The sequence below is a fragment of the Lichenostomus cassidix genome, chromosome 15 (genome assembly GCF_008360975.1).
Source record: "Lichenostomus cassidix isolate B80296 chromosome 15, HeHo_3.0, whole genome shotgun sequence".
NCBI lineage: Eukaryota > Metazoa > Chordata > Aves > Passeriformes > Meliphagidae > Lichenostomus > Lichenostomus cassidix.
Genome location: NC_139496.1, coordinates 3193898 through 3220268, shown reverse-complemented (window position 1 = coordinate 3220268; position 26371 = coordinate 3193898). Strand labels below are relative to the sequence as shown.

General features: G+C 41.2%; 1 protein-coding gene across 10 annotated transcripts in view; it reads left to right on the top strand.

Moving 5' to 3' along the window:
- Positions 1-3342: 3342 nt before the first annotated feature.
- The window catches only part of CLIP1 (CAP-Gly domain containing linker protein 1), a 61772-nt gene continuing 38743 nt past the window's right edge, over positions 3343-26371 (top strand). For 8 of the 10 annotated variants that reach the window (XR_014855284.1, XR_014855282.1, XR_014855283.1 and 5 more), the window contains exons 1-3: positions 3343-3491; positions 14422-14617; positions 15100-15668. Coding sequence is in view for 2 of the 10 variants with exons in the window: in XM_085075523.1 (XP_084931649.1) it covers positions 14524-14617; positions 15100-15668 (663 nt within the window). In the remaining 8 variants the exon portion in view is untranslated. Of the gene's footprint in view, positions 3492-3760; positions 3995-13567; positions 13694-14421; positions 14618-15099; positions 15669-26371 lie in introns of those variants that run through there. The other 2 variants (XR_014855279.1, XR_014855280.1) reach the window with 2 other exon arrangements.

Genomic DNA, 26371 nt, shown 5'->3' with positions numbered 1-26371 from the left:
TACCCAAAAGACGTGGTAGCTGCTAAAAATAATTCACTGCAAGCTCTGTAAGGCAGCATAGCTGAGGGGAAAAAAAAAAAAAAAAGGAAAACGAAGAGGAGGAAAAAGCTCCAACATAATTAAAGCGTTTCAAATGCCTTGGTAGTTGCCATGGAACTCCGTAGCACCTTCATTCCATGCCATGGCTGTGCTGCCCCTGGGAAGTGAATGCCTCTGAAGATTGATGCTGTTCTGAGAATCCAGTGTAAAGTCAGAGCTCCATTTTGGGGGGTGGGAGGGGATGAGTCAGAGGGAGGGATTGGTCGTGATTCCTGGAGTAGCTTGAAAACAGGATGGGTTTAATAACGTGGTAATTACTGTGTGGCAATTGGACACTTCCTAGACTTCGGTTAACTACAAGCAGCAGAGATGTTACATAAGATTTTTTACATGTGTTTAGTTGTCACCAGTGACTGAATAAACATTTATTTACCCTTTCTTTAGAATTCATCACTCGATAGGAACAAAATCCTTCTGCTCTGCTTCGCTGTAGGTGAGAATTCTGCTTTTATTGGTATTTACATAAGTGCTAGAATGATTTGCATCTTTATTAATAGACTAGTTTCTCAGTTATCAGGGAAACGAAACACCCATCATCAAGATGAACATTACTGTTAATTTAAGTATCTTGTTTAAACCAGAATGCAAAAAGGATTCTTTTTCAATTTGTTTAAATACTGTTCTCTGTTGTTCTACCCATGTTGGGTAGAACAAATAATGTAAAATAGGATGAAAGCTTGTGTAGCTCACTGAAGAACATGAGTTTGGAGAGCTTTTTGTTTTTATTGCTGCTGGGTAGTCTGGCTGACCTAGGGAAGGGAACCAGTAAGTGCATTAGCAGTGAAAAGACTTCTTGCAGCCTTTACAAAAAAGAAACTAGAGAAAATAGTGCTGCAAGTGCTGGGATTTTTGAAGCAGCACTTCTGAGATTAAAAAAAAAAGGCAATTAGCTGCTTTTAATGGAGCAGATGTGACCATCAGTTCTGTATAGGCATTGCCAGATGTGCATATTGAAGAGATCATTCAGATGAAAAAAAAAATCTTCATACGTGGGTGAATACATCCCATTGAATAGAAAAATAGATCTCTTCAGTCAGGACATCCTTACATCAAGTTCTTAAAGGACATTTTAGCTCTTTAGAAAGCTTCAATAACCCTGGAACCTTCACAAATCTGAAAAATGGCATGAACAACTGCAGCTGGTGTTCCCACATTATTGAAGTGAACAATTTAATTCTAAAGTGAGCCTTATACTTGTGGCCAGGATGCCAGTAGTTGTGTCAGCATCCTGAATTTCCCTGGAGCATCCAGCAATTCCTGTTCTCACGGAGTTATGAAAATGCCTATATATTATATGTTGACTGATCTGATGATGCAGATCAGAAAACAGAGCCACTAGGACTGGAATCAGAGATATCCTGGCTTTCAATCATATCTAATCCTTTACAGGAGTGTGATTTACAGTACCAGGATCTTTTATTATGATGATTCCTCCAAATTGCCTGTGCCCTACTGGTGCAGATTGGTTCACAGGGGCTGTCAGCCATTTCCAGTTGGGATGAACTAAAGTTAGAGTTGCTCCAAAGTAACTTTTTCATGGTATGAAGCTGATTCTGGTCAAAGGATGGCTAACAAACTCTCTTTTTTTTTCTTACAGGACTACAGGATCTTGAAGCTGAGTCTGTTCAGTAGGAAATTACTGGAAAAACAGTGGCACATTCCCTTGATCTGTGACATCATTCTCAATTCTTGCCTTAGTACAGGGTATTTTTACCGTAGCCTTGCAAGGGAACAAAGCAAACTACTTACACATTTAAACCATATTTTATCTATTATTTCCCCACTGTTACTGCCTGTTTCCACTTTATCACAAGTTGTACAAAAACAGCACAAAGTTGCAACTCATGGTTTCTATCCTCAAGCTTGTAGTTATTGTGCTGTGTCCTAGATGCATCAGTCTAATATTGCTTATACAATTGTAATGCTGTGCCGTGAACTGCAAGAATTTGAGATGGACTTGCATGGTGGCAAATTAACTGAGAGACAAAACATCAAATTAATGATGAAGAATGATGGATACACTTAGAGAAAAACCCATTCTATGTTAGCATCAGATCAATGCAGAAAGCTCAAATCTACGACACCAGAAAGAAGCACAAAGGTTCACCACAGTACCCTCAAGCCAGCAGATATTTTGGGCAAGTGTTCTGTAAAGTTAGTGCAACTCTCCAGTTTCTACCCTAATTGAAATTTTTGTGTTAGGGATTACTTGCATAGCTAGGGGCTGCAGGGTCATTTTTTTAAAAAAGCAATCCTTTGCTGGCCTTGCACTTCTAAATACAACCCAATGTTTAAATCCTGAAGTCCTTATTCAGCGAAACTTTTATCAGATTTTGCAGGGAGAAAGAGGGGTGGCTGCACATGGATTCGAGTATCTGTTTCACCATCTAATGGCCATGGTAAGAGATTCTGTTTAACGTTTGGGAAGTGAAATTCTAACAAACATTGCTAAACGCTGATATAGTTGGAACCTATTATTTGGGGCAGTGCATCACACCATTTTGTGCTTTACCGTGCTGGATTAATGCCAAAGAACGAAGCCAAAATGAAACACAAATTGCAATCAGTCCCCAGCAATGGAACTGCTTTCTCATCACCCTTTTGTTCGAATGGCATCATGCAGAAACCAAACAAGCTATGAGATTGCAAACCGAGGTTTGCTTTGTGAGGAATTCAGCAGTGATGGGCCAGCTCTGGCTGAGCTCTGCTGCCTGTTTATAAGAGGGGAAGAAGTGGAGCAGAGCTGTTTGATTCAGCCTTGAAAATCGGCATTAAATTGTTGATGATGGCGTTGGAGCTGCCGCTCCAGCTGTTTAAACTTTAGCAGCGGGATAACGCCAGCTTCCAATGTGTCGCTTCCCAAACACAACGAAAATAAAAATATTCAGTACTTCGCGATGATAAATTTCCGGATGATCAATTTCTGGGCATCAGGACAAAAGGAAAATGGAGCGAAGCAGCAGACAGTGAAGTTATTCACCCAGCAGAGCGATGTGCTTCACACCTCCCAGCCTATGCCCACCCTCTCCCCCTCCCACCCACCGGGCTGTGCCGCAGCGACAGCGACAGCTCCGGGACCACCGGGCGCGGCCAGCTCGCCCCGAGCCGGGGCACAGCCGCTCCCTCCCCCGAGCTGCGGCTGCCGCGGGGCGAACAAAGCGGGGGGCGGACAAAGGGAGAGGAGGGGGCGCGGGGAGCTCGGGGCACCGCCGGTGCCGCTGCTGGTGCTGGAGCTGGTGCAGTCCCCGCCCCGGCGGGCGCAGACGTTGTGCCCGCCCCGCTCCGCCTCCTGCCAGCCGGGGCGGCGCCGCTGCAGAGGGGAGCGGGAGCAGCCACGGGAGCGGGAGCAGCAGCCCGAGGAGGCGGCGGGAGCAGTGCTGGCGGCGGAGCCGGTGAGGCGGCGGGGCAGGGGGGAGCCGCCCTGAGGGGAGCGCGCGGGGCTGCGGTGCCGCCTGAGGGTGAGGGGAGCCGCGGCCGCCGCCTCCCGCCTCGGGGCCTCCGCGCTTCCCGTCCGGGCGCCGCGCTGGGCGGGTCTGAGGGCGCGGGGGGCGAGGGGCCGTGAGGGGCAGCGGCGGGGCCCTGAGGGGCAGCGGGGCGGCGGGCCGGGCCCGGCGCTGAGGGCTGTTAGCGGCCGCCACACGTGCTGCCCGCGCCGCCCCGCAGCGGCCCGGCCGAGCCCGGCGGGACGGGGCGCTGCGGACACCGGAACGGCGCGGAGCAGCGGCGGGGCGGCCTCGTCCCCTCAGCCCGTGGGGCTGTGCCGAGCAGGGACACGAGGGGTGGATCGCAGCCTCTGCTCGAGGCTCGTCCTGGGAAGCTGCGGCGCTGTGCTGGTAGCGGTGGCTTGAACGGGTGGCTCTGAGGGAAGAGAGCTGGATATTCGTTATATTCCTCGGTAAGCGCTGACCTGCACTTGCATACGGATATTTTACTAATAATCTACCTTGCCATTTTGGGGTTTTTTCCCTGGCCGCTGCCCATGCTCGTGTGGTTCTAAAAGCTCCTGCTTTGCAGGTGAGCTGCTCCTGCATCCCCTCAGGTGGCTGAGGAGAGTTCGCTGCCATGTTCTGGGCAGTGTCAGAGCTGCTCCAGGCCCCTCCTGCTCCCGCTACACTGCTCTACCTCAGGCCATGCAGAGCTCCCTTTGCTGTGCCAGAGCTGGCATGGGGCACAGGGTAATTGCTGCTCTTACTGACGGGGTAATGTGGCTCCTGCTGCATAAAAAAAATCAGCAGTTACTTTCCCCTTTCATCTTTGTTCTGATTCCGTGCTTTAAATAATTTTTTTAAAATATAAACAAACAGAAGCCGACACCAAAGGAATCTTCCAAAACAGAGCATGGGGAGGAAAACTGGCTCTCTGATTGTATATGCTGATGATTAAAAATATGACTGTGAAATGAAGACTTGTTCTTCCCCACCCCTCCACTTACCCACTGTGCTGAATGGGTTTTATAGAAGTTCAGAGGTTGCTTTGAGATCTTTGAGCAGAAGGATTTTAAAACATGTGGTACTTGTGTTGACACGTAGGAAGAAGAAAGAAAAAGAGGTACGAAAGAGAAAATGCCTTGATGCTGGCTGCTTTGCAAAGTATTTTATTGAAAGAACAGAAATATGCATTCTGAATGCAATGTGAAGTTGAAACTAGCAGCGGTAGAGAGTGGTTTTCCTGAGTGTGTGTCCTTGTGCACCTGCTGCAACAGTAGGAAGATTGCAAAGTAGATACTGTGGAGGAAAAGTAAACACTCCCCTCCAGCCCACAGCAGCATGTCCCATTCTAAGGAAAGTTCAACTGCTCAAGTACAAAACTTCTTCATTTACATGCTGAGGATTATTAGTTCTTGGTGTAAAATGATAAGCTTTCAGAGTTCTCTCCCTGCCCAGTGCTTGTATATGTGCTGGGAGATTTTCTGTCTCTGCTAGAGTGCACTGAAGCTTTGCGTGTATTGAAGGGAGAGGGATGAGTTGGCTGAAGCAGAAAAGCTTGGAAATGTGACCTCAAATGTCTGTATCTTTAGGGATCACGGGGAGATTTTATTTGGCAAAAAAGAGTTTTATATAATTTGCATGGTTTCCCTTAAAGAGAAGATCTCAGCTTTCTAGTGAGGGCAGAAGACCAGCTGTCTTGTGTGCTCATTCCAGATGTATTCTGTAGGGAATAACAGCCTCTTTTCCTCGTGTGATTACAGTGTAGGAAGGAGCAGTGCTCTCTGTGCTGATTGCTACCACTTCCTAGAGCTCGTGAAGATTTCCTGTCTGACTTACAGGTTGTATCTGTTTGCCATCTTCTGACTGTGCATACCCAGGACAGCCTTTATTTACTCAGCTTGGGCAGATTGCATAATTCCTTTAGTGTTCCTCCCCTTATCCTTTTAGCCCTGCTAAAGTTTTTCTTGGGAGGCACTGAGAATATTTCAGAATAGATCCTCCTTAAAAAGAAATAGAGAGCTCTGCCTTGCCAATATGATTTTTCAGAGCTGCTTTTCTTTCTCTTTCTAAAACACTCGGGTCAAATGTTAACTCTGTATGTTGAATGCAAGTTTTCTAATGTTTGAACATGACAACCATGAATGAATGCAGCTCTTGTTTAATCCTTTGGCATTCCTTAGGGACTACTGGCTCTGCTGGCACGTATAAAGAGTAACTCGCTGGAATCCTTATTGGAGCGGCGTGTTTGGAAATGCCTCAGATGGATGGTGTTTTGTTATTTAATGAAAGGCAATTATATACTGCATTAGCTGTAATCTCAGCTGCCCTCAGCCCCATGCCAGTTTCTGCTGGAGCAGCCATTTCTTTGGTGTTGACCAGCAGAACTCTGTCAGCTGCTCCCTGGTGATTTAAACACCTCCTGCTTGTCCAGGTGTCTGTCTTCCACATTCATTTTTGCACAGTGAAGCTGCACTCTGTGAATTATCCTTAGAAATATCCACAAATCTGTACTGCCTCCTGGCCCCCAAAAGGCTGTGAAGGATTTAGAAGATGTATCTTAGGAAGGCTGTACAGTTTTGTACTTTAACACCCACCTAAGTTGTTCCAGTTGGAGTATCTTTTAATTATTTGTACAAACTCATAAGAATAGTACCATACATTCTTTTAATTTATAAGGCATGTCTTCACTCTACTGGTTCCAGAAGAACCACCATTAAAAGCTATTCATTTCCCCTGATGTTTATAATCTTACTGTCTATATTTTTGGCTTATTATGAGGGGAAATTGCATGGCAGAGAGAAAAACTCAGTATTGTATAGAATTAGCTTATTTGACGCTCTCATTCTGCTGCTCTGCTTGGCAGCAGCATCCACTCAATCACGGCAATATTTATCTAAGTTCTGAAATTGTACTTGTCCTGAGCTCTGTGCCAGCCGTGCAGCAGTCATGGTGCTAATTTCAAAGGCTAAGAACATGGAGAGCTAAAAAGAGACAGCTGACTTGATGTTTTTTACCCAGTGTGAAACAGTTACAGTTGCACCCAAGTCTATCAAAATTAAATCCTCACTATAAAAAGCAGCATCTTTGTTTCAGCTGCTTCAGTTGTAATTGTATTAGGGAGAAGCCTTTGTGTCTTTAAATGCTTTGGGGTTTGAGGCTGTTTGGAGATGGTATTTTCCTACTCAGAATTTAAATTTTAGATCAAATAACTTAAACTTGATGCTCTGCTATTCCAAAGTCATCATTTTATTGTGACTGAATGCAATTACCGGGATGGCAGAAGTGCATTATTATCATCAGAAGTCAGTGTGGACAGTCAAACAAATTTTTCTTTTTCTTACTGAAGTTGAGGTCTTTTGGGAAAGATGAGAACTTCCTGGAAAAAATGTAAGAAAATTAGTAAGTGATGATAATGGGCTTACTGGAAGAGGTGGCAATTATTTACTTAGTTGCAAACTTTCTCTACTCCTCAATCCTTGACTCCTTCTGTAGGGAGTGATGTGCTAAGGAGGGAGGATCATGTGCTTTCTGATCTTTTAATAGACCAGAGCAGCAATGTTTTTATAATCTGTGTGCATGGTGGCAACTTGAAATGTTAAGAGTTTGCATCATATTAACAATTATCAGCTCTTCCTGATTAATTAAAGATAGGCAGAATCTTTTTAAAAAGATTGAACAGGTTATTTGAAATAACAAGAGGTTAAGAAAAAATTACTCACAAATTGCTGGCCCAAAATAGTATCTTTAGTGTTACAGACATCCTCTCTCATTTGTGCTTCATATTCAACAGTCTGTGTTTCAGTGTTTCTTTACTGAGGATCCTGAGGCATTTAGGAATCTGAATGAGCATAGCAAGTTCTAGAATGATAAAACAGGGTGACTTAAAGTGTCCTTGATGCAGAATTAAAATCCATAAGCGGAGCTGAATCTTTGATGAATTACCTTCCTCATAGCAGTGCTGTAATATCTGACTGATGGTTTCAGGTCCTAAGCCTCTTACTATCTTTGATCTGATTCATCTTCTTCTTAGTGCAGTTTCTGAGTTATAGGAATTTACCCCGCCTTTTCCCTTTCCCAGGCATGTTCTGGGAGAATCCTGTTTATACAATTTGCAGCAAATATCCTGCTCTTCCCAAGGTAGAAGAACAGCCATGTGTCTTATTTAACAGCTCAGTAATTCCCTAAAACCAATTTTCAGTGGATTTGGGTCTCATAATGGTTGCCTTCCTAACTATATGTATTCAAGTTTTATAAGATCTCCAGACTGATAACCTGCTGCTACCAAATGTATTGATGGCAAATTCTTTGCTTCAGAAATCAGTTCTAAAGGTACTGGGGGAAACTCAAGACTCCTTAAACACAAGTCTTCCTCTTCCTGGCTCACGTGCTTCTGTGAAACTTGTCGGAATATGATTTATTTTTATTAGAGATCTCCTGCCTTTTATTTTATTTAGTTGAAATTACCCAGCAGGTTCAAAATCAAAGGAGAAATATAGATTTGGTGCAAGCCTGGCTGATGTTGCAAGATCATCTAAAAGTCTTTGGTTTTGAATACCCTGAGATCTGTGAATTTATGTGGAGAACAGTTCCAGTCATCTCTGTGGTACAGAAATACAACTTCTGATATTGATTTCAGTTAAGAAATAAATATAAAGTTGCTGGTTGAGCTGTAGGTTCCCATGTCCTTAATGAGTGACAACATTGTAGGGCTTTGGGATTGATTCCCAAACATTCTTCCCCAATCCATCTCAGCGTACAAGACAGAAGGAGCATCTTTGGGATCTTAAGGAAACAGGGATTTGCTCTTTAGAGTGAAAACCCAGGAGCTATTTCTGGGGATGTCCTTAGCCTGGGTGTGATGGTTTGATGGTGGGATGAGTGATGACAGGGCAGAGTGTTCGTGTTACAGCCCTGGGACTGCTCTGGAGATCCCTCTGTGGTTCTGTCTCACTGAACACACTGGTTGCCTCAGACTAAGGAATGTTTATCTAAACCAGTGCCCTGGAAAACAGAGTTGGAAGGTTTTTCAGGACCTCTGCCAGTGATAGTATAGCTCTGTTTCAGTTTCTGTTGGTTTTTGCCACTCTTCGTTTCAGGTTGAGTTCATCACATCAGTGCCGCTGTCAGAGGAGCTGTGTCATCCCTGTGGGCAAACTTCCCAAATTCCTGCAGGCTTTGGGCTTGTGTTATTATGGCAGCAAAAGCAAACTGTGTTTGGGTTAGACTAAAGCCCTACTAAAACTTGCATGCAGCAGTGATTTCCTGGAGTTATCCTGGTAGCAACTGTGAAGGCACCCCAGAAGAGAAAGAATCACTTTTGTTTTGCTAATTTAATAATTATGCCTGGTTAAAGTAAGTAGAGATGCATGTCTTCCAGAGTCTGTCCCTTGTAAAATTCATATTTATAGCAGAAACACAATATAAGAAATCGTGGCTTTGAGGTTCCTGTAGAATGAGTGTTTGCCTTTGTGAAGGGTTTACCTCTGGAATTCCTGTGATGGTTATGTTGGATTGGACTGGAGAGCAGAAGCAGAATGTCATAAGGATCCTGGATAAGTTAGGAGATCTTCTTGCTTATTTTCTCACTAAATTTTAATTTCCTGTTCCAGTATCTGCAAACAACAAACTGGAAAGGTCTGGATTCCTTTTATTATTTTCTACCTGATCAGCTGAGTTTTAAATGCTAATTTTTTCTACCTTTAAAGGTGAGGTGTGAAACACTGGTTGGATGGGTACATACCAGCCAGATGTTGGCACTAAGCAGAGCATTGTAAGCCAAATATATATGTTTTCATGGCACTTGGCATAACAAACATTGAATTAAACGTTGTCCTCTAGTAGTGATGTATCTGAAGGCTATATTCAGATCATCACATTACTTGACATAAAAATCAATGGTTTCTGGAAGACAAAATGAAACTGAAGTTGTGTTTTTAAATGCTGCCTTTCCCTAATTGCTGTGTTGAATGAGTAATCAAATACTGACTTCCAAATGCCAACTCTTACTCTATTGAAATCTTAAATTCTTAATTCTGTTTGTTTTCTGTTTTATATATCAATTCTTTCTTAAATTACATTAGTTTCAATGTTACTGATACCTGAAGATGCCTCTAATTCCACTCTAATCACTGAGCAGTGCAGTCAAATCCTTGAGCAATGTTCAGATGTTCAGTTTGGTTTAACAGTGAATTTAAACCAAAGAGGGTGTTGCATCAGAGCCACAGTAATTTGCTGTTTCTGCCTTGCTTTGTTAACAAATGCCTACGGTGCTTTCTGGTGTGTTTCAGTCTGAACTTGCTGCCCATTCAATAAATGCATCAGAGCTCACAAAACACATGGAATTTGCAGTTAGTCAGGAGTGTGAGGGTCAGAGAGAAGTTCATTTGCCTTTTCACTGTCTGGCTTCAGTGGATCAATGCAGAGAGACCTGGATGTGAGTTCATTGCTCAAAAATCATTGTATTTAAGTGGTGAGTGGCCAGGAGCACCAAGTGTGCTGCATCACTCCAGAGAAGCTCTGTAAAGTGAATGCATGAACTCTTCCAAATCCATCCTTCTGGTTTAGCAACTTGTAATTGTGTGGCTCTGACTTTGAAGCTGAGTGAGACATTTACAATGGATATTGTGTGCTCTGGAATATTTCATTGTAAATGTAATCCATCGTTTGCAAAGGGGTGATTCAGACTTTCTGGTTGCTCAGGAAGAAATATCTCCAATAGACCCAGAATGCAGCAGAGGAGGAGTGAGGACTAGGAAGATTTTTGTTCCAGGATTCAGTTTCTCTTGTGCCCCCTCATCCAGAATTGTTCCTGTAAGGATGCTGGTGGGCTTGTCCCAGTCTGGTCAGTTTGTGGACCTGCTGTGCATGAATTATGCTCATTCCCATTGGAACCTTCCAGAAGTTGGGCTCATTGATGTGGCACATTCTTGTGCACAGAGAAATATTCTCCAGGAGGCAGCAAGCAGCAAACAGCAGTGCAAGGAGAAGGTATTGATTTTGTTCAAAGCCAGAATGAGGTTGTATTTTTAAGTCATGTATGAATTTCAAAAACATAAAGTCAATTGAAAGCATTCGGTCCTTTTATAAATAAATATATAGTCACTTTTTACAGGTGTGTAATAACAGCCCAGGAGACTACAAATGCAGCTTTGTGAGTTGTAGCAGGAATTATATTTGAATCATACAGAACATGTTGATGTGCTTTAGTTTTAAGGTTGCAGTAATTTCAAGAGTTGTGTTCATAACTGTGTAGGGTCAGAGCTCTTGGAGTAACTCGGACTGGAGGGGAAATCTTTCCAGGTTCAAAATTCCAGGTTACTTTCTTTAAACTCCAGATATTTGAGGAATGATTCATGGACTCCTTCAAGCTTGGCAGCAACAAGTTGAACAATGAGTATGAAACAGGTATTTAAGAAATGCTGTTCAGGCAGCGATTTCAACCAGTGCTTCTTGTGTTGAGTTTGTTTTTCTCTCAGAAGGGTGAAGTTACTGCCTTGTGGTGGTCTTTGGAATATATTTTCCATTTAGCTTTTCTGCAGAAGGATTTTCGGCTTTATTTTGGTCGTTACCTTTTTCTTATGGTGTGGGAATTTGTTTTCTAGATCCCTATTATTGACTACCACAGGGGTTGCATGTGATGGTCTCTGCTTATAGGGCCCTGTGAGGTTTTTCAGCAGTTATCTGTTCTGCAAACCCTTGTTAGAATATTTACTCTTTATCTGTTAGTCTGAATGTTTGTATGTGTTTTCCAAAGCTCCTCTATGCTCAGCGCAGTTAACAAATCAAATGGTCTCTTTTTGAGCTTAGAAATGCATTAGCATTGCAAGGCATTTTCCTACAGTATTTAGTCTGTTAATGGTGTTAACTAAGTTAAATATTAATCTTTTTATTTGAAATGTTTTGAAGAGCTAGGGAAAGCTGGACTTAATTATCTTAGAGGTCTTTTCCAACATAAAATATTCTGTGGTCCCACTGGTACTCCTAAATTCTTGTCGTGTCTACAGGGTTAAGTAGAGTGAGCTGAGACTTTTCTCCCTGTGTTCTTATTTAATTTAGTTCTTGTTGGAGTCCCATTTGGCTGAAATAGTCTTGAAAGAAACATTGGACAGCTGCTTTCTTTTTATTATAGGAATTCCTTTTTTGACAGTTGGAAAATATTCTGCCTTTATTATTCAGGGTTATGTGGCTACATTTTATTTGTTTATTTTTAATATCAGCTTGCCAACAGAATTCATATCTATTATCACATTAGTAGGATTTATTTACTTAAACCAGTGGCTCCCAACTTGCTGCTTGATCCATATTATACTTAGAGGTCTGTAAAAGGTAAATAAGAAAAAGGATATTATTAATCAGCTAAAAGCTCAATGCAAGGATTCTTGTCTGCATTAGACATTTTTAGTAGTCAGAACACACACAAAAAAGTGTCATTAATTTGAAAATGTAATGCATTTTTGTACTGTATGTAGTCATATATTTCCAATAATGGCACAAGTGTAAAGCCTGTGCTTAAAACATCTTTTTATGCTCATTTTTGTTATTGGTAGAACATTTCAGTGGAATATATTATCAGAGGCTTTCTGGACCTTTCCTTAGGTTCCTGATGGGATATTTTGGGACACAGTTACATTTTTGCTATTTGGTTATTAGGATCCTTTTTCAGGAGAGCTGAGACAGATTCAGGGAAGGAAAGAACAAATTGAGACAAGCAGTGAGCTGCTCTCTTTTATGAGAACTCAAATGAGATCATTGACATCTGGAGCCTGTTAGGATATGTTGGAGTGTGTAATGCTTAAAATCACTTGATGCAAATTTATGTGTTTTATGAGTTCCATTAGGCAATGCAACTATGAAGGCTTTGTCCCTGAGACCAAAAGTTGCATTTTAACCATTGCAGTGAGGCAGTCATTTATCTAAAAGTGTTGCCTATAATTTTAGCCTTTATTTTGTGTATTTCGTAGAATTAAACTACAATTTCAGTACCTCTAAAACCAGGACATGAGGGATTGTGTTGCTTCTGTCCTAGTTGAAGGCCTGTGTGTGGAGAAAAGCAAATGACACAGCAAATATATAACCCATGACTGTGGGGAGCAAGATTAAACTATGAATGAGTACCCTGAGCCAAGAAATGCAGTGGTAGAACATTCTAACTTTCTGTTGAGCAGAGGCTTGTTAACCATTTATTAATAAATAATTAACTGAAACTGGCAAAGTCTTATTTGGGTGGTAGTTTAGTGTGTGCTTTCTCTTGATATACCTGTCCTTGCACAATGTAGTTGTGGTGGTGCTGGAATGGTCTTTGGGGGCAAAAAAAGAGGTATTGCATGGAAAAAAAGGGCAGACTGCTGTAGGACAGCTCCAGCTTCCAGGCTTTAGGGAAAAACCTTCCTTAAGGGAGACTCATTTTGGACCAAATTGTCATCAATTTGGTCTTTGGCACTAGAAAATTAGGTTCTGAAATCTCACAGCACTGCTTCATCATTTTAATGGAGCAGAACTTAAATTGTGGGCAAACACTATTACATCCAAGGTGGTAATTCATGCTTTTTAATGTATAGCATTATTGCAGAGTTAGAAAATGCCTTGAATTTGGCGTGGCAGGTCTTGAAATAGCATGAGGAATGTTTCACTTTGGTCTTTATGTTCACAAAGCAGTGAATTGATTTTTTAGGAACACTGATTAATAATTCATAATACAGGAGGGGATAAATCTTGGGTAAAGACAGGGTTGGTTTCTTCTCCTTAGTTCTCCCTGCTGCAGCAGAGATGTCTCTCCTCCTGCCAGGTTGGTTTTACCTTTAACTGGGTGCTGAGCTCCCAGTTTGCACCCCTGGGCACTGGTTTGGGAAGGCTGCAGCTTCCCAACTTTCTGTCCTGACAGGTGCCGAAATGCTGAGTAAAGGGCAGGACTGAGAAGCTGCTTTGTAGTTCTTGTTTGACATGTTCTGAGCAAACAGCAGAGCAAACTCACTGCATGCCCATTTCCTTTTCCCCTTCAGGTCTTTGTTTAGGTGTGTGCTGCTGCTGTTTAAGTGCTGTAGCTGTTCTGGCAGTGCCTCATATGAAAGTCAGCACAAAGCCAAGCTGTCTTCACACAGAATAGTTTATTCCTTTGAAGATGGGGCAGAGCAGTTGCCTTGAAGTTCGGCTTTGAATTGGTATTCGATGTAAAAAAATACGGAGTTTTCATTAGAGATGAAAAAGCCTTTCTGAAGCTTTTGTAATCAGAAAGAAGATGCCTCCTGTGGCAAAACATAGTTCCCTGAAAAGCTTTTAGCTGGCTTCCAAGTTCTATCCTAGCAACGTTGGGAAGAGTCCCTCCTCTTAGCTGGGGCACTGGTGGGGACTGCGAGCCAGCGTATCTTGTGATCTGAGGTCACAGAAAGCTGAGGTGGTTCTGCTTTTCAGTTGTCATCATGTAACTCTGAAACAATTTGGGCTTTTCAGTTCCAATCTCTTAGAAACTTTACTCCTTTTATCCTGAAATTCCTGGCTGTCTTGATTTCTGTTGCTGTTATTTCTCTAATCTCAAGTTGGTTTTGCTGGGATATTGCAATGCTGGAAAAATGTGACTGAGAACAGTTGTGTGTGTGGAGCAGTTAAATCTATGTGTAATGTTAGCTATGCTGTTAAGGGCTTTGTTTTTCTTTCTTAAAATAGCCTTTTAGTTTAAATCTCAAGACAAATACAGCAGCATCCAGCAAAGTGAGTTATTGTGATGATTTAGGCTTTAATAGGAAATGGCATTCAGAAGATGGGGAGTTGGAAATGCTTCTGGTTGCTACTGTAAAGCAGCTTTTATAATCCATTTTATACACAGATTGTGTATATGTAGAAATGCCTTCTGCAGGAGTTAACATTGATCTTTGTTCGTGTCTGATCTTTTTATATACAGGTTTATTCCAGAGTTGAAAAAGCTTGAACAATATATTTTATCCATGTTTGGGAAAAGATAGTTGCCACAGACGAGGAGGATAACCACTGGTACTGCAAAAAGATGAGTATGTTAAAACCAAGTGGACTTAAGGCTCCTTCAAAGACCATCAAGCACGGGGGTACATTGCTGAAAACACCTGCACCTGTTGCTGCTGGTAAGGAATAGTTAAATACTTTATTATTCTCCTATTCATCTTCTAACAAAAAGTACTTTGAATCCTGTAGTATACACTCTTTTTACTCCATACACCAGTGCATTTTTTGCTTGTGTTTCTGATTTTAAAAAATTACCTGTGCAACTTAAAAAAATCTAAAGGTTACTAATTGGAGATCAAGAAATTTTCCTCAAAGGAATCTTTTTGTGATAAAAATGCTTGGGTAACTTTTGAAGTAAGACCTGTGATTTTTACAAGGTTTTTGCCAAAACCTTCATTAAATGCATTCAGTGTCTCTGTCCTTAGATTTTGAATTCTTTTTTTCCAGAGATTAATTGTTTGTACAAGAAAATTAGGAGTTGTGATCTTCTTTCGGAAATAATGCTTTTCCAGATGTTTGTTACATTGAAAGGAAGTAATGATGCTCTTTGGGATATTGGTGTATTTGATTCCCACTCTTTCTCATTGTGCTTTGATTCCAGCTCCAGCAGAAAAAGCAGCTCCCAGTGAGAAGACCCCAAGCTCAGCCCCTGCAGATACACACGAGGAGTTTGTGGATGATTTCAGAGTCGGGGAGCGCGTTTGGGTCAATGGAAACAAACCTGGCTTCATCCAGTTCCTCGGAGAAACCCAGTTTGCCCCGGGGCAGTGGGCAGGGATTGTCCTGGATGAACCCATTGGGAAGAACGATGGCTCTGTAGCTGGAGTTCGCTATTTCCAGTGTGAGCCCTTGAGAGGAATATTTACAAGGCCATCCAAACTGACCAGGAAAGTGGTGACAGAGGATGAAGCCAACGGTACCCAGACAGCTCACGCTTCGAGAGCCACGTCACCAACATCCACATCAGCTGCTAGTGCAGTGTCCTCATCCACTGCTGCACTTCCTCCTTCAGGAATCCCACAAAAAACTCACCTTGCTGCTAAGGAACATGGAACTCCTTCTCAGATTAGCAATCTTTCCAAAACTGCCAGTGAATCTATATCAAATCTCTCGGAAGCTGGATCGTTAAAGAAAGGAGAAAGGGAGCTCAAAATTGGAGATCGAGTTCTGGTAAGGTTTCCCTGTCTGCTTTTGATTGATTAATTGAAGCTTCTGCTAATACTCAAAACTTTCCTGCTGTTTCTTTGGCCAATATAATGTCAGTTTATGCTCTAGCTTTCTTTTATCTAGTGTCTTCTGTAAACAAGCCTTTGCATGCTGTGGGAAGATCTTGGCAGTCCCAAGATAAAATGGTTATTTTGGCAGTTTTTAATCTATTCTGTTTTGCCACTATTTAAAACAAAAGATTGTGTTTAACAGCATTTTGTAGCTTATCTCTCTGTATCTTCAAGAGCTCCAGTCATGCTAAATAAAAACCAAGCATGAGAAATTTCCATGCAGGTCTTCTGCTCTGTGCAGGGCCATGTCTTTAGAAAGCAACCAGTTCAATAATTGATTGTTCCTGGGTGGTGATAGGCAGGAACAGAAGCAGTCACATAATGCCACTGATCAGTCAGGAATTACGTGTGCTCTTGGTCAGGTGCCACATTACTTGGCTGCCCTTCCTAAATTCAGACCCCTGAATGCTTCTGCCAGTGTATCATCTCACCTTTTTAAAAGGGAGTTGCTTTGTTAGTTTTAACATTTTTAAAAATAATTATTAGAAAAGTGGTGGTATGTTGTGTATGTTATATTCTTAATTTAAAGACTATCTGTGTAGCCTTCATCTATAACTGAAATGATCCTTCTATGTCCACCAGATCTCTGATCACTGTAACAGAGACCTGATTTTAGGTTTGATTTACTCAAGTGTATCATTAAGCTGAAGATTTGTCTCACTCTTATTTTGATACAGTCTTTTCTTACTTATAATATAATTTTAGAATTTCCATTAGGTAAAAGCAAAGGCAGGTGTGAGTGTTCTGGCATAGAAAGCATTTCTGGGGTTAGAGTAAGGATGTTGTATGGGAAAAAAAAAATCCCCTGGATTTTACTGTTTGTCCTGTATTGCCCCAGCAGATAATAATTCTGCAGTGAAGGTGGATAGGTATTTTAATTTACTTTTTTGTATTTGCAAAGGAAGAATTTGACTTCTCTTTTTGTTTAAGGAGAGATTCAGACACAGGGCCTGTGTTTTGTTGAAGGAGACAAAGGTGAAGTGAGGGCAGGGGTTGGCTGATAGCTGGATTTGGGCTGAGATGTGTTTTCTTGGAAACACATGTGCCAATGGAAACAAAGATTTGCCGTTTATCCCTGGCTATTTCTGTCAGAGACTAGAGCCCTGGTGTCCTCCAGACAACATCAGGGCTTTAACCACTTGTTTGCCTTTCCCTCAAGGACCTTTCTGAGCCCTTCTGGGATGTCCTCTGTGGGTGGGAGAATTTTCCAGTGCCTGTGAAGGCATCAGTCTGCCTTCCCTGAATCTAATGAGTGCAAATTGCAGAAGAAGCATATGCTAAGTGCCACAGTTTGCTAATAATAAGGTCCCAAATTCTGTTTGTTAAGTAGGACAAGTTAAACTTAGTATTTCATCCTCTCTGCTACCTCTGCTTGCTTTAAATCTTCCTCTTGAGTCATCAAATTGTAGTTTGAGGTTTTGGGGCAATTCCTAGCACAGTATGTTGGTGATGTGTAACTATAATTTATGTACCAGTACAAGACACTCAGGAATATGAATGTTAAAGGGACAGGATCCTTGTTTAGTGGGTTTTAATCTTTTGGGATCCCATGCTAATTGTTTTTAGTAGATCCCAGACTGTGATGTCATGTCTAGTAATAATTCAGATGTAAATATCTTAAATGGCCAGGTTAGTTTAAATAATCCTGAACTTGGCTGAATAATTGATTCATGTGTTAATATTTTTTCCTTGCTACTGAACTCTTGTTCAGCGCTGGACTGTAGAGTTGAGATGTCACTGAGTAATTCTGGGAACTGTCCTCAGAGCCTACAGCCAGCACCAGTTGTTGGGAAAGACCTGTCTGTCACTTGTGTCACTTGCTCAGCCATTCCTCCTCCGTCAGAGGACAAATCCACCTGGCCTGCTCCACATCTTTTGGGTTTTATTTATGCTCACAACAACCCCTTTTCAGTAATGTTACCCAAAAGGGTGAGGGTCTGGATGGAAGTTGTCAGTCCCACCTCAGCACAGAATTTCCCCTCTAAGTGACAGTGTGGTGTCACAGCCACATGATGTGTCCCAGCCTGACCACACCATTGCAGGGCTCAATGCTGCAATATCCCTCAGCTCTTGCAGCTTGGACCAACTGCTGGGAGCATTTTGTAAAGGTTTCTTGATGATTATAGACACGTGGGGTAAACAACTGCTGAGGATTCCAGTTTGGAAACAGGGAGCCTCCAGCAGCATAGAGCTGCAGTTCAGAACAATGAATTCGTGATAGACAAAAGCTCATTTGGGAGTCCTATTAAAACAGCTAATTGGAAAATGATGTCCTAAAGGGCAGATTCATAGATGGGTAAGGCAAAGCTTGTCAGCCAAGATTACATTCCAGAATGGACATCAGATGGCCTCAACTTTATTGATCTTAGTGTGTGATCTCAGGGTGTGGAGTATTACACCAAAGTATTTCAATCTGTTACATTTTTTTTTCACTCTTACTTGGATTCTGAAATGTCCTTAATGGGAGTTACCTTGAATGGATCAGTTAAATTACTTTGTTTCTTTTTATTATTGGTGACTGGCTGGTTTTGGACAACTTCAACAAAAAAGGCAAAATCATAAGGCTGTTTTTGTCTGCCCTGTCTAGGTTAGCAAGGAACAAGAGGCCTTTCTGACAGTTATTAGTGTTTACTAATTTACATCTCAACTTTCTGTGTTACACAGATGCAAATTAGGCGCAAGTTTGAACCTGGAATGTTGGGTTCAGTTTCATGCTTTCCCAGCAGCTCAGCTTTGTTGGAACACTTTCCTGTTCCTACAGAGATGTTAATACTACTCCTCTCCAGGAAAAGAAGCTCTCACTCCTCATGTTTTCTTCTGCATTGTCACAGCAAACTGCTGCCTCAGTTGTACTGAACCAGTGGTGCTGGGATGAGGTAGTTGGATTAAAAGCTGTTATGTGCAAAGAAGTCTTGAGGACGTGATTAAAGCTCCAGTGCATGGCCTGTATTGTTTTGTGTGGATAGAAAAGATGCCTTAGGCTTATTTTCTTACTCCTTTGATCTCTAGTTGTTTCACCAGTCTTTTGTACACCTAAGGTTAGAATTACCAAATGCTGTGTGGTCCCATTTTAGAGTCCTCCCAACCTTCTACAGGAGAACTGATATCTTCAAAATGTGAAGAGTTAGTAATAAAGGAATCTTCCAGTGAATGTATCCCTGATTTATTTGATTATGAAGACAGGTACCCTACATGATCTTTCCTTAATTCAGGTACTATTAGGAAGAATAGTGGTTACATACAGACTAAGTGTTTGGGACACTCATTCTGAGTGAAAGAAAAGAAATTACACAGAAGTAAAAAAAAAAAAAGAAAATTTCCAGAGGGAATAAAACAAAAGAGAAAAAGAAATGCCAGAGAAAATAAATTCCACTGAAAAAAACTAAGTAGAGCTGTGAGGTGATCACCTGTGTATTCTCAAAACCAGGCTTGCTTAGAGCATATCATGTGAGGTTGTGCTGAACAGTGTTATAGATACAGAGATAAAAAGAGGCAAAACAAGCAGCCTTGCTTTTTCAGGGGGCAGAAAAACCTCTTTTCCCAAAAGACCTTGTATATTAAAAAGACATTGCCATCAAAATAGACAGTGCTTCAAGGTATTGGATATGTCAGCTGTGGGCGCCTGCAGAAAAATACTTACAACAATCAGCTACAACCTTTCCTGGTTTTTCCCCTCAATTTGAAGAAGACATTTCCAGGCCATTAAATTGAGTTGTAAACATCAGAAAAATAACTCATGGTAGACATCAATGCCCGTAAGGGAAATATAATAATCATGGAGGAATTCCCATTGTCCTGTTGTCTTAGAAGTTCTCTTTCTCGAGCTTCCAGAGGAGTCAAAGCAAATCAAAAGCAAATCAAACTGAGTGAATACACAAGTATTCACTGAAGTATTATAGCCCTAAATGGATGTTCTAGTGGAAAATGAGAGATCCTTTAGATTTCTGTAGCTTACTCCTCAAAGATGATTAATTGAAACAGCACCCTGTGCTCTGCTATCTTGGGAGTCTCTGGAGATAAATGTCTCCCTCAAATCCCAGTATATCTGAGCCATATTCAGCAAGCTTGTGCTTAATTTTCCTTTCACTAACAAGAAACCAACAATAACTTCTGATTGTATGTGGAAATATTGAAAATATAGGTAGATAAGTTAGCTATTTCAAAGAATTGTGGTTTATTATGTGTAATTCACGATTCAGCTTTTCATTTGATGCAGTGATTCATCTTTTACTGGATGAAAATAGGGCTAAAGCCGAGAAAAGTTGTTAATGCAAAGAGTAATTCCAATGGCTTCGTATTAGGCGTAATTTCCATTCTTAACATATGATGTATGTTCTGGAATCTGGATGTGATTTAACAGTTAGAGAGAGAACATTAACTCTGGACAGCCTGATCTTGTATTAGGGGATTCTGTAACACAGGAAAATTGATGTGGAAATCTGCGCTTCCTTCACTGCCCTTGTCCAGCCCTTCTGGGGTTAATGACACAGTGCCAGAGCTGCACTTGATTTTCCTCTTGAAAATCAGGCTCCAGCTTCAGCATTTGAACCTGGTATGAATAAGAATCCCAGTGAAAGAAGGACCAGTGGCAGTGCTGTGCTCGGTGCTAAACCAGATGGGGAAAGAACACCAGAGAACCAATGCAGAAAGCAAATTACTTTCAGGCTCAGCCAGTCTGGGTTTCCTGTTTGAGTTGTGGCCAGAGAACCTGTTTGCCCTGGTGTTGCACACTTAGGGTTTCTTAAGAGCCCAATGCAAAGCTGATTTTAAAAACAAACAAACAAAACTCCCTGAACTACCCAACCAAAACAAAGCCAACTTGTTAATAAAAGGGAGGAATCTGCTTTATGTGACAACTGTTGCCTGTACCAAAAGTTGAAGCAGTTTTGACAGCGTTGTTGGCTCTTCCCTGAAGGGACCAGATGCTGTGTTGTAAATAAATAAATAAAAATCTTATCAACCTAAGGGGCCTTAGCCTTCTCAAGGGATTAAAGTGCTTTCATTCATTTAACCAGTTACAGCTTCATCACAGTCTGCCAAATCTGCTGCTTCTGGGGCTGAGCTGTAAAGCTGGAACTCGGCCTGTGTCCATATGGTCACAAAAAGATGCAAACTCAATTTACAGGCATGTGCTGATGTGGCCTTTTTGCAAAGTTCTTCTCTATGCATGAGTGACATCTAGTTTCTCTTTATTCCCCGTTTTACAGAGCTGGCTGCAAGTTACTCTTTGCTTTGTTGTTTCTTCCCAAGGTCTCTGGTGTTGGAACAGGCAGGGGCTGATAGGAGATTATTGTCAGATTTGTTTCCACCCATGTAACCTATCTGCAAGTAAACATGACGTAGGGCTGTCAACTGATTACATTCCAGGGCTCTTAAAAGCAGTGAAGGGAAAAAGAAACTTCACGTGTAGAGAGGAGTTTCTCCCTTCAGCATTGTAATTGTAGCGTTTTTAAGATTTCCTTTTTCTGGAATTTACAACTTTCTGAATAGAAAATGCACTTCTGAGCTTAGTCTGTTTAAAAATCTATGATAATATTTAACTGTTACGAAAACAAATATTCATTGGTGGTGTTACAGTTAAAACAGTGCAAAAATACCTGGCATAATACGTATGAGGATGGAAAAGAAAGAAAAATTTGGAAGTTGGGAAGGTGTGATTGTTTTCTGCTCCCCTGGGGCTCTTCTCTCGAGCCTCCTCCATCAAATGTGACAGTTCTAACTGCTCAGTCACACTTCTGCTTTATCCTTGAACTGAGGTGACCGTGAGGTATTTTGATGGCTTTGTCATGTTAAGTCAAGCATGAAAGTAATTCTTATATTTATGTATATCTGCTTAGCCACCGTATTTTGGATACTGTAATGTATGATGTAGATTAGTTTGCTAAGTGGCTGCTGCAGCATGAAATACATGTGTGAGAAAATATCTGAGGGATAAAGGGTATCCTAAGGCTTTGCCTGCAATTCATCATCCTGGTGATTTTCCCTGTGCCAATCTCAGCTTTCTTTTAATGTTACTTTTAAGCATTTTTCAGGACACAGCAGTTACCTATCTGCTCACAACTAAGGTGTTAAATTTATCTTAGAGCAAGGCATGAGTCGTGCCTAACTGAGTCACTCTGTTTTGGCAACTCCTTATTTAACTGTAAATTGCTTGGGAGTTACTGGGATGTAAAGGCAGAGACTGGTGACGTCCCCACATGCTTTGGTAGTAGTTAATTCATTTTTTGTGTGTGGATTCCCTGGCTCCCTTCCCCTCTCCCTGCCTTCCCAAGGGGGAATATCCAGGAACATATTGTCCTCAGTCATTTGAACACAGGATGGGAGTAAGAACAGTTTATTTACTTAATTTAGTCTTTGCTCTTTTTTTTTTTTTTTTGTGGTGGTGAATTCACATGTGGCTTTTGTAGTATGAAATTGCTGTAATGGTTTTTGGGTTTTTTTGTTTCCTTTGAGTTGATTGAATGAATTGAACCTCAACAGTTTTTGTTACTAAATTGTTTTCTCTGGAAGTGAAGGGTTGTGTGATAGCACAGTGTGTGAGTATCTTACTGTACATGAGGTTTTTTGCCCACTTTGGCCTTGCTTTTGAACTTCAAAGCCAACTGCAACCAAATTGGGTAGAAATTGAGAGATTTCAAAGCCACTTCTTCCAAATTCCATGGAAACAGCCCAACAGAAGGTGGAAACTCTGCCCACCACTTCTGGAAAAGCTGCAATTTGCCTTCACAGAACTTTGCACATCAGAGAATCCACATGATCAAGGCTTGTGTGAATCCTGTTCCCATCAGTGGGAACAGCAGAAGTCACTCTTGCATTTTTAGATAGTGAAGTCACTCAACCATAATATCCAAAGACACAAGAAAACTGCCATTGTTAATCCTGCTATTCACAGAATTGCTGGGTTGAAAAATCTGAATTAGGGAGTCCAGTTTAAAGTCTAGGAGATGTTCTAGCACTGTTGCAGTCGTGCCTTGATCCACTGTTGGATTCTATGCAGGTGTTTTTAAAAGGAAATAAGATAGTCTGAAACAAGTATTTAATATCTGTCTAATCTCAGAAAAAAAGACAGGCAAAACCTGACAGGGGAAGCAAATGTTGACGAATTAAAACATGGCAGTTTAATCAAATATGTTTTGCTTCCTTCTCTGAAGCTATAGATTTAATGGAGAAAACTCCATTATGGAGTTATGTGGTGGGATTATTATTATATTAATATTTTTAATATTATCTAACAGTCTAACCTCAAAATTAGCAGTAGACTTTATTGACAGATTTAAGAACTGTATATTTATGTCCTCAGTTATTTGAAAAACCCATTGAAATTTGGCAAGAATTCAGAATACAGCTGGAAAATGACTCGAGCAAGAGAAAGCATCTTGCAAGAAAAGATTTTAAGAACTTAAGATGTTAATTTTCAAAGGGAAAAATTGACATGTCTTGCTTAAAACTGGTGGATACCTGCATAGTGGATGCTGAAGAGCTGTGTAATCTTCCAAAACAAAGCATAATGAGAGCCAGTGGCCAGAGGCCACAATCAAATTTGGTTTATTTGAAATTTAAATATGTTTGAACAATGGAGTGATTAAGTATGAAAATACTTCAGTGGAAGTGTGTTTCCTGATGGATATCAGCTCTGCTCCAAAAACATCCCCACAGAAATTAGCTCAGTACAGTTACAGGGTTAATTACTGATGGAATTGGGTGAAACTTAAAGACCTGTTCCATGAGAACCAGAGGAGATGATCCCATTGTTCCCTCTGGCCTTGAAGGGGTGAAAAAATCAATTAAACACAATTTCTGTTGCCAGCTGGAAACAGTTCTGCTAAATTTGGAGAAACAAGAGGAAGCTGATTCTGATTAGAACCTGATTAGTGCATCGCAGGTGTTTCAAAGGCTCTGTGTGGCTGGATGGGTTTTGCTTTTCCAAGTGCTGCATAATGTGATGCTGAATTGTCCTGAAAATGCAGAAATAGCCAAGTGATATTTCAGGAGTCACCACAAGTTCATGCTCGGGCAGAAGGGGAGACAGAGCAGTTGTTATTCATCTTTTCCCTCCTCTGGGCAGGTTTGAATAAGTGATATTGTTACACTGACAGTTTTCAGACCCTGCCTGTCCTCTTTTCCACAAGCACTGCTCCAATCACACTCAGTTTTTAGAGCATCTCTTTCTTCTTCTCTGCATTACACTGATTTATTTGTTTCCTACTTCTCCTTATCTTTGGAAATGTGGCTCCACAAAGGTTCTCACAAGGTCTGACGTGTTCATCCCCATGTCCTTTCACCAGGAGTTTTTTTACTGCTTCAGGTTTCCAAACCCATTTTGCAATTTCACTTTACCTGGCAGCAAATTAATGTAAGCTTAGGTATAATTGGATAAATGGAATTTAATCTCTTTTTGCATGTGTTTGACATAACTCCAGTGAGTTCCAAGCAAAATTCTTCACCTCATAATGACCTGCAGTCTAACCTAGATTCTCTGGAGTATTACAGCTTTGTGTTTTACAGCTTGACTGTATTGAGTGTGGGAACTGACTGAGAAAAGGTCTGGCAGTTCTTTTCTCTATCTATTATTTAGTGACCTGCCTTAGCATGAAAGGTCATAGAAAACTGTCTTTGTGGTAGTTGTGCTCCATTTTTTCATAGAACTTTTAGAAACCTTTTAATATTTTTTCCCTGTTTCTGTTAGAAACTGGCCTTTTTTATTTTAGTCCTTAAATCTACTGGGAAGTAGATCTGCTGGCAAATGCAACTAGTTTTGTGGTTTGGGGAATAAATTACTATTATTTTCTTCTCAAGGCAGTTGTCACATTGCAGGTACTAATTGCAGCTGGAGAGAAATACACTGTTTGAGAGATGTCTGTGAACGATTGGAAGCCTTCAGTAGTCTCAGACTTTATAGAGCAGTGCTAGCCTGTATTTAAAGCTGAAAGTTAGAAGGCTTTTGCTTAAAATTCAGCAAAACTGTCCATATAGACTTTAAATGATTCTCTAGGCACATTACTGCCATAGGGTGCTGCGATTCCTGCACTTGTAAGGACACACAGAATGTGCAAAAAGAGAAATGTGGTAGCTGCTTGTTCAAAGAAGCTGGACTAGGTTTGGAAAAAAGCAAAAATTCCTTGGCACTCTTCCTTGAGTCCTGTTTAAAATAACCCAGGTACCATGGTTACAAGGCGAGTCACTTTGCTGCTTCTCCGGGAATCTCGTGTTGTGCAGCCCCATATGGTGTGGGATCTGAATTGCTGCATTTGCTGGCTCCCACCAGGCTGTGGGTCACTGGCACTGCAGGGGCTGGAGCAGGTCCAGGAGGCACTGGGCACTGCCAAATTCCTCCAGATTGTGTCTCCCAGTTTGCTGTTTGAATGTAGGATCTTCAGAATAAACACTCTATATTTTTTTACCTGAACGTGGAAGATGAGCAGCGCCAAGGTATGAAACAGAAAGGGATAGATATTCTGCACCCAGGTTTAATCTGTGTTATCCTGGAGCCAGCATTACTTCTCCAGAGATTGATTTACAGTGGGAGTTGGAGGGAACAGATTGCAGCAGTTTTTCCTGTCCCTGGGAATCCTTGCATGGAGTTATCCTATTCCACCACAGTGCTTCAGACACCTCTTACCTCACTTACCCCACTTGCCCTCCTGTGGAAAGGTGGTGGGTGGCTGTGTTGAGGTAATTAATTTGTATTTGTTTAAAAAAATCACCACAAATACATGCCACGAAATAGGAGTAAAATTCCATTGCCTGGTTCAAGGGTTCTGGAAAAGGAGCTTGAGGAATCTCTCTGTGCAACCCCAAACCTGACTATTGTCTTTGAAGGGATGCTCCTTATCTAGGCCATTGTTCTAGTTTTCCTGTCTAATTTCTTAAATGGGTTTGTAGAACCTCTTTTGATTTAGCTCTTGTTTTTTTTCAGGTAGAAAACAGTACAAAATTGACTAGGGAAACAGCTTCTAATCAGAACTAGCCAGTCTTTTCACCTAAAGCTATGTTCCAAATTTATCTGTAAAGGAAAAACCAACAAACAGAGCAAGACAAACACAAACAGACAGAAAACCCTAACCAAACTTGCTAGAAAAGGAATAAGGAGAAGGAGAATTTGGAAGACTCAGTATGGACTGATAGTGCAGTTAAAATTTATTTTTATGTTTGTACTTCAGTTAATGCTATTTATCCTCCAGAAAAAGTAGATAATGTCTGAGGGTGAATAACATATCCCTCAATTTAAGGGGTAGTTCTTCCCAGGAAGTACTTTATCAGAGTTATATATTCCCTCTTCACAACTGTGCCACAGAGATCTCAGTTCTGTGTAACTCTTTGGGTGGTTACAATTCTTTTTTTTCTAAGCCAGTCCTAGCCTAGTGCTTGTTTGTGTGTTCTGTGCCAAGGACACCAAATACCAAAGGTTCTACGAGTTACTATATTAGGCTGAGTCATGATAACTGTAAACTTTGTGTGTTTTTATTCCATGGAGAGTAATAATTTGCTACAGTGCCACTTAAAGCAGGATCTGAAGGTGACCTGCTGTTGTTCCAGAGTTGCTTCCAATGGGAGAGAAGGAGCTGCCACCTTAAGTGTGGACAAGAGGTGCTTCTG